Source organism: Heterocephalus glaber, unplaced genomic scaffold (genome assembly GCF_053883595.1).
Source record: "Heterocephalus glaber isolate CG9 unplaced genomic scaffold, H.glaber_assembly_v1.0 deba00001509, whole genome shotgun sequence".
In the NCBI taxonomy this organism is placed as follows: Eukaryota; Metazoa; Chordata; class Mammalia; order Rodentia; family Bathyergidae; genus Heterocephalus; species Heterocephalus glaber.
In genome coordinates this window covers 4,307,771-4,321,678 of record NW_028258325.1, presented here as the reverse complement: position 1 = coordinate 4,321,678, position 13,908 = coordinate 4,307,771, and the positions used below count along the sequence as shown (strand labels likewise).

The window sequence follows — 13,908 nt, the reverse complement described above, 5'->3', positions numbered from 1 at the left end:
GAGAGGAGCACTGCCCTGCACACCAGTGGGTGGCTGCAGGAAGCCAGGCTGCAAGGCCTTGCCCACCTGGGCCTCGGTTTCCCCAATCCCAATGGAAACACATCACACTGACTGTTCTACATCCCAGACGTTTTTTAAAAAAATGATTTGACACTATGAACCACAACAAACATCTGGACAAAGCTGATGTTGTTGCCAAGCATTAGAGTTCTTTGTTGTTCTTTTCTTTTTAAATTTCAGCTGATTCAGAAAAACATAAAAATTGTACATGTGAATGAGGTACCATACGATATTTGAAACATGTAAACATGATAAATGTTTAAATTGGATTAAATAAATATCTTTCTTCATTTGTTGTTTGTTGAGTTGAAAATATTCAAAATCCTCTCTTCTAGCTCTTTAAGATACACAGTTCATTTTGCAGCCAGCCTGCTCTGCAAAAGCACCTGGACCTTGCAGCTCCTGTGAGACTGGCAGTGCCATGGGCAGCCTCTCCCGTCCAGCTGAAGTTCTTTACAAACACTAACTTATTTCTCAAAACAGCCCCAAGACAGGCACCAACCTCATCCCCACTTTCAGAGGGGAAGGAGCCCGGGGAGACCCACCTGTGTGCCTTTTTAAGTATGAAGGGGCGATCCAAGCCCAGGCAACAGCCTTCTGAGTCTATATCCTCCCGGCTGGCCTGGGGCCTCTCGGGAGAGATGGGCTTGAAAACCATAAAGAGCAAAATAAAGGAGAATAGCAAACAGGAGGGAAGAGGAAGAGAAGAGAAGGGGATGAAAATGTGTTATGTGCATGTACCAGCTCCCCAAGAGAAATGCGACTGTTAAGGCTGTGTCTAGATGTCCCCCAGAGCCTCATGTGGCCATAGGTGGGGCTTTTCAGAGGTGGCTGGATCTGGGGTGTGTGATGCTGGGATTAAAGATGTGATGCTGCTTCCTAGAGAATTTGTTCCTCGGGATTGGGTTCACAGTGCTCAGAAGTCCAAGCCCTTGACCTCTACAGCCAAGAAAGAAGAAAGCCTGGCTACTGCTCCAGCTGGCGGCAGGCCCTGGCATCATCCGTGTGGTGCTGATTTTAAGTCCATGCAGAATGCAAGAAATGTGGGGTTGGGAAGTCTTCCAACCAGAACTCAGAAGAAGGCCTGGGAGGCCAGGCAGTGTGCCCCTGACGGGGCACCGTGTGAAGCTGTCAGTGTGAAGCTGAAGATGCGGTGGAGACCCCAGAAGACTGAAGAAGCCAGAAACATGGATCACCTGAGGAAAGTAGAAAGGAGTGAGCAAAGCGAGCCCAAGAGAGAAGCTGTGAGAGCTCCAATCACTTGCAGTGCCAGAGGGGTGGAGCCACCCAAGCCCGCTGGAATTTGCCATAGACTGTCCTGGATGCTAGACATGGAACTGTAGGACTTAATGTTTGCCCTGCTGGGTACTGGACTTGCTCTGGTCCCTTTCTTTTCTATGCCCCTCTTTGTACCTTTTGGAATGGTAATGTTTATTTTGTGTCACTGTATATTAGACGTGTTTAACTTTCTTTTCATTTGTACGGGGACCTGCAGCTAAGAGTTTGCCTTAAATCTCAGAGGAGACTTTGGACTTAAATTTTTCACAATGCTGAAACTGTTAGGACCTTGGCATCACTTAGAGATGGACTAAATGCCTTTAGTATAAAGGGAACCACATGAGTCTTTGGAGGGCCAGGGGCAGAATGTTATGGCTTGTATTTAGATGGCTCCCAAGTCCTCATCCAGTCATAGGTGGGCCTTTTTGGAGCTGGTGTGAGATGCTAGGATTAAGGATGTGATGCTGAGATTAAGTGTGCAATGCTGGAATTAAGGGTGCCCCATCCTGGGTGTGAGTGCTACCTGCCCTTCGGGCATGTAGCCTAGATGGAATACAAGGGACAAAAAAAGGGCTGCCATGGTCACTTGCTACTGCTGCCCCTCTTTCTACTTCTGCTGCTGCTTCTTGCTGCTTTGCTGTCTTCTGCCCTCCTGCCATTAACTGTTTCTCCTCTGTGATGGCCCAGCCAATACAGAACTGAAACCTCTAAAAACTGTGAGCTACAATAAACTTTTCCTCCTTCAACTTTGAGTGTTGGGTATTTTATTTCATCAATGAGAAAAGTAACTAAGACAGTGATCATTATGTGCTGCCAACATGTGCTAATAAAAAATATAAATTGAAGAAATAAACATAGACAGATTTTCATCTTTATACTCATTACTGAATTCTTAAACTTTACTCCAAAACACTTATGCTATTTACTTTCCTTCCCCTGCCCCTTAAACTAAATCTGGTGGAATAATATATCCAAAATATTTCTCTGAATCTTATTAAAAATGACCACACCATGTGGCAGATAGTATAAGAATGTGGTTTCTATGAGATGGGGCAGCTGCATGGATGGGAAGGGAATGACTTCTATTAATTTTTGTAGCTCAGATGCTATTTTTGGAAGCAGATTTTCTCAAATAAGGCAGTCTGTGTGCCCTTGGTGACCCCCTGGGATTCAGAGCAGTGTTGTCCCCTGGTGCATAGCAATAGGGACAGGACCCAAGCAGGAGAGGATGCAGCAAGCCCTGCAGAACACAGGTTCAGAGCTTGAGAAGGGTAGGGACCAGGTGCAGAAATGGAAGCAGAGGCAGTACCAACTCCTGCCCTCCACACCCCTGCCAACAAACCTGGCACCTCAGGTCGTCTTCAGGTAGCAAAAGCACTAGCAACACTACAGATGCCCAGTAGCATGGGTTAACACGGAGCACACAGCACAAGGATACAACATTCCACTGTACAAGGGTGGCCATGGGGATGCAGTGGTTAGGGGCAGACTGCCTGGGTGTGAGTCCTGGCGCCACCTGCAGGATTTGGACAACATCTTCATGTCCCAGTCTCCTTGCCAAAGTGGAATTTCTCCCACTCGATGTGCGTAGACTGATGTCCAGCACACAAGCAGCTCTAAGTAAATTCGAACTTTTTGCTTTGCATCATAGTTTTAAAAGGATTTAATAGAATCAGAAAATTGTTTATGGTGTGATGCAAAGTGAAAATGGGCAAGATGTAATTATGCACATGGTATAAACCACATATTCATGGACCTACACGAGGCTGGGAGGTACGCAGGAACGTGGGGCAGTGGGCACCAACCCACACTGCGGGTCTGTGTGAGGCCCACAGCCGGAAGGCAGTCGGTGGCCCAATGCTTGGGCCTCTGCTGCTCAGTGGTTGGATGCTTTTCCCTTGACTATTTTATTTTCAGATTTCTTTGTCCTTTTAGGCTTAATTGGCAAACTTTTCTGCAAAGAGCCAGATAAATCTTCTGGATTTTATAGGCCTCAGAAGGTCTCTGTCACATATTCTTCGCTGACTTTTATCTGTTTGCTGTTTCACAACTCTTCTAAAATGTAAAAACCGTTCTCAACTTGTGGGCCATATAGAAACAGGCTGGGGCAATTGGGCTCATGGGCGTTTATTTGATAACAGCTGCTCTGAAGTACTTGAGCATGTACACTGTATACAGGAAAAAATTCTAACAAATTAGAAAAGAAAGAGAGAGGTGGTGAGATCATTCAGGGCTTTCCATACACTTGTCCTGAGGGCCAGGCTCAGGGAAACATGGTGCTCATCACCTGCCCAGTTCTGACAGCAGCATGAAGCAGAGAGCAGGGCCAGTCAGGGAGGCTGGAGGTGGATGAATTATGTGGTCCCTGCCATCTATCTCCAGGTCCTCCTCCAGAACCTGTGAACGTGGCCTCATTTGGAAGAAAGGGCTTTGCTCTTAGGAGATCATCTTGGGTTATCTGATGCACCCTAAATCCAATGACACCTGGGCGATCCCTAGATGCAATGGCAAGTGTCTTGATAAGAGGCAGAAGAGGAGATGGCAGGGCCCCAGGAAAAAGGCCATGTGAAGATGGAGTAGAGATCAAAGTGATTCAGCTATAACCCAAAGAACACTCGGACCCACCAGAAGCTGGATCAAGCAAAGAAGAACCCTCCCCTTGGGACCTGGGATGGACACAGCCCTGCCCAGCACACCTTGATTTGGACCTCTGGCCTCCAGAACTATGACAAAATTAATGCTTGTTCTTTTAAGGCACCAATCAATGGTAATTTCTTCTGGCAGCCATAGGAAAGTAATACCAACACCAGACAGTACCCAAGTCACAGGCTAAAGCAAGACACCATTATGGCAAGGAAGGGCCCAGGTGCAAGGGAACAGGTCAGGGACAGGGAGGGTCAGCTCTGTCTTTACTGCCCAGGCAATGTCTGAGATAAGTGACCTCTTCTGACCCACAAGCTGGCAACCCGAGAGCTATTTACCAGCTTCTGGGAAACCCTGTGTTTAGCTGGCAAAAGGGACGTGGACACTGAGCTCAGAAACTTGCTCCTAAGCAGCTGTCAGGCCTCCTTCAGATGCCAGGTGTCCAAACAGGACACGCAGGCTTAAGGCTGAGCATGGACTGAACAAGCCGACTCTCTCTCAGGAAAAGACAGAAGCCAGGCTTGATTGGATCTGGCACACCTGGGCTACTCTGCTTCTTCCAAGGCAGTGATGGGCACCTCCTTTGAAAGACGGAGCTGCTCTCTGACCAGCACAGTGGCCCTGGGGATGCTCAGCACCCAGCACCCTCAGAACTGAGCACCCACACTGAGTGCCATCTGCAGCCAGGCCCCGGTGGCTGCTCCTTCTGTATTCCTTCTCCCAGCCCATCTGATATGTGCAGTCAGACTTGGAAAGGTGAGTACGGCTCCCAGGAGCAGAAGCAGAAACATGGGAATCCAGTTTGTCTGACACCAGGTCTGTGGAGGAGAGAACGGTGACCTAGCAGACTGACGGCAGCCCAAAGACAGATCTGCACCCTGACGTCACCATCATCTGGGAACCATGCCCTCTGCAAACAGTGCCTTTCCACTCAGCCCAGGACCTCCCAGGACACCACAGAAAGCTGTTATAACATGGCTCATTTTTCATTTGTGAGGATCCTTTGTTAGGCTACAGACCCCTTGAACACAAGAACTATGTCTTATTTTACTCAGTACCTACAGGGCCTACTCCAGTGTCCTGTGAAATAGTAAGTGATCACTAAATGTTTGCTAAATGAATCCAGGAGAGATGGATGGATGAGTAGGTGGATGAATGGATGAACAGGTAGGTAGGTAAAAGGGATGGATGGAGGGATGGATGAATAGGTAGGTGGATGATGAGCTGGTGGATCAGTGAATAGGTGGATAGGTGGATGTGTGGGTGGATGGGTGGATGGATGGACAGATGGGTGAATGAGTAAATGATGAATATCTGAGGAGAAATGAGGCATGTGAATGCCTTCAGTGCTGCCTTACCCTCTCACTAACACATTTCAGCAACTCTTCTGCTTCCTCCATTGCCACCATCTCCTTCTGGTATTGGTTTTCTGTCTTCTTTCTCATTTCCAGGTCACATTCAGCTGTCAATGCCAACATCTTACGATCATACTCTTCTTGTACTTCATTTTCCAGAAGCAGAAACTGTTTTTTCAAAACAGAACCTATCCTCCTCTCCACCTGGGGGGAGAGGTGACCTCCACTGGTCAGACTTCTCAGCAGAAGGCCAATGATATCCTTGCTGATTTGGGTTCGACAAGCCTCCAGATCTGCATCGGCCCGATTCAGGGTTGCAATCTCCAACCTGGGAAACACAGAGGTCAAAAGAACTCTATTCTATGAAACCACAAGAGAAACCAGAGTCCCTCAGAGCGCCTGCGCTTCACAGGTTAGGCCTTTCTTTCTTCCTTTCTCTTCTTTCTTTTCCCTTCTCCCTTCTGCTCCATCTAGTTATTGAAGGCCAGTCACTAAATGAGCAGATTCTTACTGCGTAAATTTGTAAGTTAAGATGCCAGGAACCATAGGGATAGAACTAATATAAAACATGGTCTTTGTCAACAAGTCAACAACTACAAGACCAAGAGGGAAGAGGAGAGCTAATATATTTAAGGATTTTAAAATAAAGTTTATTTTTCATTTTTCCAATTAAAAATTAAGTTACAGATATGACACATACATGTAATGTTATATCCTGAATGAGATCCTGGGATAGAAAAAAAGAATCAAACTAAAAACTGAGGAAATCTAAACAAAGTATGGACTTTAGGTAATAACAATGTATTGGCATTTAGTTTGTTAGTTGTGACAAATGTACTGTTGTGGTTTGGATCTAAAATGTCCCCCAAATGTACCCACTGCTGAGTTCACAGCTGAATGTGCTGTTAGGAGGTGGGCTCCCGTTGTAGGAAGTAGGTCACTGCAGTGTACCTCAAGGGGATATCCTGTCTGGGCCCCTTCCTCTCTCTGTGGCTCTCTTCCTGTTCTCTCTGTGCTGCTGGCTGCCAGGACTTGAGTAGCTTTCTTCCCCCATGCTTTCACCATGATGGTTCTTCCTGGGAGCCAGTCAACCATGGACTGAACCTCTGAAACCATGGGCCCCTCCTTCTTCTTGTAAGTTGTGTATATCAGGTATTTTGTCCCAGTCTGGGAAGCTAATAAATGTATCTTATTAATATGAGATGTTAATAATGGGGAAACATGGGTACAAGATGTATGGGAATTCCTGTGTTATCATCTGAATTTTCCTATAAATCTAACATTGATCTAAAAATAAAGTCTACTTGAGAAATATTTATGAGATGCTTCACAGGGTCATAGCATCTAAAAACAATTGTGTTAGTGATGGTATGACTGTATACAGTTATAATACACACCAGACTACACTCATAAATAGGTGAGGCTTATGGTATGTTAATTAGACTTCTAAAAAAGCTAGAAAAAATTTATGTTCATAATTTTTAAAATCTGGAAAGTAGAGAATATAGAAAAAGACTTTATTTGCTGTGGGTCCACCACTGAATTACAATCAATGAAGACATTTTGCAACATTTTTCCACTGTTTCTTTTCATGTATGTCTTTTTCACAAATGTACACTATCTGTATAGTTGTAAGTACAACTGTGTCCTCCTTTTCCCAATTAACGTTGTAACAGGCATCTTTAAAACTGTATATTTCCTTTGTATTGGCTGCAAATCTTCCACCATCTGATATACCACCATTCAATTAACTGTTCTCCTACTGTACATTCAGGTTACCTGCAAATTTTAAAATCTAAAATAACCATGAAGTAAACATCATTGTACAGAGTTTTTGATATCCACAATAATTTTCTCTGTACAGAATCCCACAAATAGAATCAGAAGGTCAAATGTTAGCACCATTTCACAACCCCCTGAAAAATAAAATGGCTTTCTGGAAAAGTGACCCAGCAGTGCATTAAATCCTTCCTTTATCCCACCCACTATACAATTAAAAATCTTTGACAATTTGATAGGAGAAAATGGCATCTACTTGTAAAAATATAAGGCTTCAAAGAAAATACTATAGAAATATTAAGCATTTAAAAGTAGAGATAATAGTATGACTCTAACGTTACCTGGTTTAAAAATGGTTACTGCTCTTATTTTATCTACTCCCTTCAATGTTTTGGAACATTTTAAAGCAAATTGATCATCTTACCTGCAAATACCTCAACATGCTTTAACGGTCAGGGAGAGACAGAGACAGATAAGCAGATAGGCAGATAAACAGAGAGACAGGGAAGTAGATGTGTATGTCTGCCTTTCTAGTAATCTATTTATATTTACCTAACCTTGCTGCTAAGAGGTAGCAGAACACGTCTCCCCAAAATGTGTTGTTTTAGCATACTGACTATTTTAAGTTAAAGGCACTTTGAAAACAAATACAAGCAGGTACAAGATCAGGTTGATCTTCGTGCTGTGTTTCAAAAGCAGGAGGTACAACTGTCAGGTGAAATTCGGCCTCCCTGTGCCAGCAGGGAAGCAATCCCAATCATCAAGCTTGGAAAGCTGAGACCATGAGAATTCTGTCCAAACAGACTTTGTTAAAATAATTCTCACCTTTCTTTAAAATCCCCACATCATTTAGTTGCTTCTTAACACCTTGCTATTCTTTAGCCACTCCATACACACATCCTTCCTTCCTTAATCCACTTACTAACTTCCATGGGAAGGCACGGTGGCCTGTATTGGACAAATGGCGGTACTTTCCCAGGTACTTTACTGGTGGTTTGCTGCCAAACCGCTTAGTTGCTAAAGAAACTCAGGACAGGACTTAGTTTCCCCACGGAGTAATGGGGGATCCCCCTCCAAGCGTTGTTCGGGGCTTAAAATACACACTGCACAGCACAGCCTGCCATTCTGCTGGCTCTAAATAACAGTTTCCTCCATTGTTTGGTCTCCCGGGACACTGGGTTTAGAATAGCAGAGCACACAGCTCCCCTTCCCCGCGGCCCAGGAAGACCATTGCAGAGCCACCTGCAGTTGGAGCAGTTCTGGTGTCAATCATGATGGATACGCTCTCAGAACTAGCAGCAAGAAAAACTGTGTCCCAGAGCCACGAAGGGAAGAAAAACGGCCCTGAAAATTGATTAAAATACCATGCTATTAATGAAACTCTCATCTGTTTATTTCCCAAATGGTCTCAGAAGAAAATAAATATTAAGAATTCAGCACTTGCATACAGATAGGATTAGGTTCACTGGCAAAGATGCAACTTTCCATCGCCCCCCAGTGGCACTTTTTAATTACAATGAAACATGATGAATGTTAAAATTAAAAATAAAAAAATATTACAGTAAAAGACACATTGCCATTAATATCCCTGAAAAAGGGCTGGGGACTTAGCTCGGTGGTTCTGGTGCCTGCCTCACAAGCGCAAGGTCCCAAGTTCGATCCCCGGTACCAAAAAAACCCCAAAAAACCAAATATCCCTGAAAACTCTCTCACTTCAACCATACTTATCCCATTGTCCTTGCCCCTTTCTGCAGCAGCTCTGGAAGTCCTCTTTCATGAGTGTCTTTAGTTGCATTGTCATGGCTGCCTCAATGTCCTGGGTCATTTCAAAACATTTACATTTCATGGTCATTTTGACTTTAAGGAAGAGCCAGAAGTCACACTGTACCAGATCCAGTGAATAAGATGGATGAGGATACACCAACTTGACAGATATTGCTGTTAAAGTTTTGAAATGACTCTAGACAGCAAGGCAGCCATGATAGTGTAACTAAAGACACTCTTGAAAGAGGACTCCAGAGCTGCTGCAGAAAGGGGCAAGAATGATGGGATGAGTGCTCTTGAAGACAGGAGGAGTGTTCTGGGAGCGATTCATGGCATTGTGTCTTTTACTATAATAAGTTTTTTAAAATATAAGCAGCCCCCATAATTTGATGACACCCCATACATGGACAGTAAGTCCCTGACTTAACAAACATTAAGTTGCGAACTTTCACAGGTACACTGGGTAGGACTCACTTTGTTGGCTTAGGAATGAATCTGACTTACAAACAATTCTCCCAGAATGGAACTTGTTCATAAACTGGGGACTTACTGTACTTTTCCTTCCCCAAAAAAGTCCCTAAAGACACCGTAAGGCAGACTAAGACATTCTGAGCCACATGTGCTGGGCTCTGATTCTTAAACTTCTTCACTATTTAAAAAACTTGCAGAGTTGGCAGCATCCACATACTGCTTTCCTGGGGAAATTTCTTTTTTTTTTTTTTTCAGGTCACAAAAACGTCATTTTGTCCCTGGACTTAGAAGACAAACATAGTTGCTCAGCCCAGGTCTGTGCATATACAAACTGTAGGAGGATCATCCCTCTTGTAAATGACAGAATTTACAGGAGTGTGGAGCCACGTTCAGCATGTAGGATGCACTTCCTAAGCGTAGACCATTACACTGATGATTGGGCTCGCCACGATAACATCTTTCTACAAGAAATGGCACAGCTTAAATTATCTAAGAGCTGATTAATACTTTGATTAGCTATTGATGATAAAAAGAGAGGGAGCATGACATTAATGTCTTTTTTCTTGTTTGGCTCATATAAAAATTAATCAAGTTCTCACTGAATGGTGAGCAAGGTGTCAGATTAAAACTAGGACAAAATTTAGTGCACAGGGCAGTAAATGTTCATTTAAACATTTAATCAACATGATCATCAACTGGGAGAAGACCTTAAGAACCACAGCCCTTTTTACATATAAATCTAGCATCTTCAAGTTGCTGGTGTAAGCAGAGTAAAACTACAAAAACTAATTCAGAATTAGTGAGACTGGAATATCCTCATCAGAAGCCAACTTTCATGGACAGATAATTCCCCAAGACTGCATGCTGGGGCCAGGAATCACATTTACAGCCTGTCCAATTGAGGGCCTGAACAATAGAAATTTGGGGAAAATACCTCCTGAGGATGGTCAGTGCCTAAGTTGTAGCTGGGGGTTAAGTAAGGGTACAAATAAAAATAAATGAATATCGTTTGAAGCAATGTGGAAAAAAAACCTTCAAAAAATAATTAAATAAGTAAGGATACAAATAACCACTGTATGTGAGCAAAGCATCAGTAAAACTTATGCATCAGGGTAACCATTGAGCTGTTATGAACACAAATAGACCATAAGATACCAGGGGTCTGCAGTTTCCGTCTGTCCACCGGACATTTCCCCTCTTAGACTTTATGATTAAAAGTCAGACTGGGCGCTCTGTCCCCAAGCACTGAGCTATTCCTTGGGGGATGGATGCACAAACTCTATCCTGAGAGTTCCATACAGCTGCCCACGCCCCGTCTGCTCTCTGGCCACACCCAACAGGACAGGCAGCTCAGGAACAGAGGAAGGGATGTGAGCGCCCCTTCCCACCTCAAGTCCTCTGTGAACTTCCCTCCTGACTTTCTACCAAGCACAGCCAATCATTTCCGGGTGGGGGTGTGATCTTACCCCCCACAGAAGCGCAGGCTTGACACCCCCGTTTAGCTTCCAATCTCAGCTTCACTCCTCAGGAACTGGGTTCGCTCAGGCAAGTCAGTAACACCCCTGAGCCTCGTTTCCTTAGGTAACGTGAGACTGGGATCACCACATCAAATGGACCTCACTGAGAGGATTAATAGTAAGCCTCCAATGTACAGGCTTTGTTTTAATAGCTTTACATAACTTATGCATTTCATCCTCACATTAATTTTATAAGGATGGTGATTAACCTGTTTTTCACAGTTGAAGAAACTAGGCAAGAAAAAATTAAAGATCCTCGCTCAAAGTCATGTAACTGTTAAGTGGCAGATCTGGGGACTGAACCTGTGACATGAGGCACCTGCATCCTTGTTCTACCCTCTGCCCCACTGCGTCACAACAGCAGGCACAAAACACAAAGTAGAAAAGTGTTACTTCTCATTGTGGTTGCTGTTGTTATGCCTGCCACAGGCTTCATCAGTATCATTCTTTATGGTAAAGAAGATGATGAGAACAAACACATGGATGGCTGGGTAGATGGGTAAATGAATGGATGGCTAGGTGGTTTCGTGGAAGGAAGGGTGGGTGGGTGGTGGGGAGAGAGGTGCGTAGGTGAATGGATGGATAGAGGCATGTCTGAGTAGATAAACTCTATTTTGAAAGACAGAGTGTTCTACCTGAAGATTCAAAGAATGTCACAGGAAAGAAGCTTAAGGATGGAAAATTTAAAGACGCTTTTAGAAATGGAAACCTTGGACATCAGCTAAATCATCGTCCCCACCAGCACTCAGATTCCCTCAGTATCTTCCGTGCCAAGGGTTCCCCCACCTCTCTGCTTTGCACACTCATGCATGAGGGCGAACTGTCTCCCCAGGCAGGTGGTCCCGGTAGGTGCCAAGCTCAGACCGATAGAGAGGTTCTCCTCAGAAGAACCTGGTACCTGCCTCCCTAAAATTCCCTTTGTAGTACAGGTTTCACTGATTCCTCCACACGCTTCCGGAAGGTTGAGAACTGTGATCACATGAACACAAGTAACTCCAGTCCAGGCCGTGTGGCCCTGAGCAGACGACACAGGCCCTCAGAAGCCAAACTGAGGGTAGGACTGTACCAAGGGCAGCAGGAAGCTGACAGAGGTTTACAGCACCAGGCGGCCGGAAGAGTCACTGGAAAGACTCCTCTGGCTGGTGTGGAAAGAATGGCCTGGAGGTCAGAGACAGGCATAGGGTCAGCGTCTGAGGTCCAGAAAGACACAGCGATGGGGCCCGATGCGAGGACCAGAGAGGAAGGGGGGAGAGTCGATGTCAGATGACATCACAATCCACTGGACTGTGTGTGCCCCGACCTCCTTAAGGGGGATGGGGAGGCCCTTCTTCAACCCCTAGGGCCCTGCCTGCCTGCCCAGTGAAGATGCTGACTAAGGATCACCCCCAGACAGGGCTGCAGCAGCCACGGCCCAGGGCCACTGCGTCACTGCCAGGGTTTACTTCGGTTCCTTACATCCCACAGTGCCTGGAGCTGGGCTACTCATGGATTCCCACACGGAAAACTCGGAACACAACCTTGACTTGGAGGGCAGCCTAACGAAGAACAAGGTGTAAAGGCTCCCCCACCCCAGGCAGCCCCAGATGCTGCTGCCGCTGCTGAAGGAAGCCACACTGGGGCCAAGTCAGAGCAAGTGGGCGGAGCAGCGACTTGGGGAGGAGGGAGAAATGCAGTGAATGTCTTAGGTCTTTAAGTCAAGGAGATTCATTCTGGATCTCAGTTCTTCTCTGTTAACAATAATTAAGGGAACCATGTCACCCCAAGTTGGGACATCCTTTACATATTATTTTGGGAACAGGAGGTTCTTGCATAACCTCTGCAGAGAATGAGGAAGGCTTGAAGTCAGAGGCCTGGCTCTGAGCCCTGGCCAGCCAAGGTTTCATGGAAAGGTGACCTCCCCACTATGCCACTGTCAGGCAGAATCCTCAGGAACATCCCAGAAGCAATCTTATGACTCACCTCACTAAGCCAACGACCCTTCCTCCACTGTTCCCATGGCTCCACCGCTTCCTCATTCTCTTCAGGTTTCATGGTCACTTCCTTGAGTAACAACCCAGAGAGTTCAGGGCCTCATCCCTGGAACCTCCGGATGGGACCCTATGAGGAGAAGGAGTCTTTCGGATCCAGTGACGTGAAGGAGATGGACACGGGGTCTCTGGACAGATCTGTCACCCATCTGGCCACCACGGCCACCAGAAACTGGAAGAGGCCGGGAGCACTTGTCCCCAGGGCATCTAGAGAGAGTGTGGCCCTGCTTAGTCCTCGACTTCAGCCCAGCGGAACTGACTCAGGCCTGGGACTGGGAAAGAGGAAACCTCTGCTGTTTCAAGCCACTGAGGACCCAGTAACGTGACACAACAGCCAGAGGACATTCCCTGTCCTCTCCCTCACCTGCAAAAGCCATTAACGTGCAGAGCGCTGGGTTGGCCTTGGGCCTGGCCTGACCCACGTGCAGTGAGCACTGTCTCCCCATTGTCACAGAAACCCAAGAGGCAGTGCTGGGACTCAAGCCCCGCTGCCCGGATGTTCAGCCTGAGTTCCTTCCCATGGGCCCCACACCCAGTCCATCCAGGCCACAGAGGGAAAGGTGCCTGGAACAGCCACAGGACCCCAGCTGCACAGGGACACTCAGTGTGACCAAAATCCCTGTGCTTCTCTAGGGAAACGAGGGGACCCCTGGACTGTGCCTGACTTTTCCCCTCCCCTTCTCTGCCCTGGTGTCCTCACCTTGCCCTTAACTGAGAAGCATCGAGCAGGTGCGTCACATGTGCCCCCCAGGCCACACACCTGCTGCGCATGACCTCCTGTCTTCCCAGCGTGAGGGGCGCTGGCTCTGCTTGTGCCTGGCCCCTCCTCCAGCAGAATCTCACCCAGCCAGGGTGTCCCAGCTGCGGCCAGACATCCCCAAGACCTCTCGGTGGCCTCTGAGGCTACACCACATCTGGCCATTGTCTTCTGGCTTGCATGACATTAGTCCTTTTCCTAATCTGCATGGTAACCTCAGAGTCTCTAAGTGAACTGCAAGGACTTTCTAAGAAGGC

The 13,908-nt window shown here is 46.2% G+C and overlaps 1 protein-coding gene across 5 annotated transcripts in view; it reads right to left on the bottom strand.

The window, feature by feature from the left end:
* The window catches only part of Evc2 (EvC ciliary complex subunit 2), a 104,542-nt gene that overhangs the window by 49,581 nt on the left and 41,053 nt on the right, over positions 1–13,908 (bottom strand). For all 5 annotated transcript variants that reach the window (XM_087187305.1, XM_087187306.1, XM_087187304.1 and 2 more), the window contains one exon: positions 5,340–5,664. In XM_087187305.1, coding sequence (XP_087043431.1) covers positions 5,340–5,664 — 325 coding nt within the window. The remainder of the gene's footprint in view (positions 1–5,339; positions 5,665–13,908) is intronic.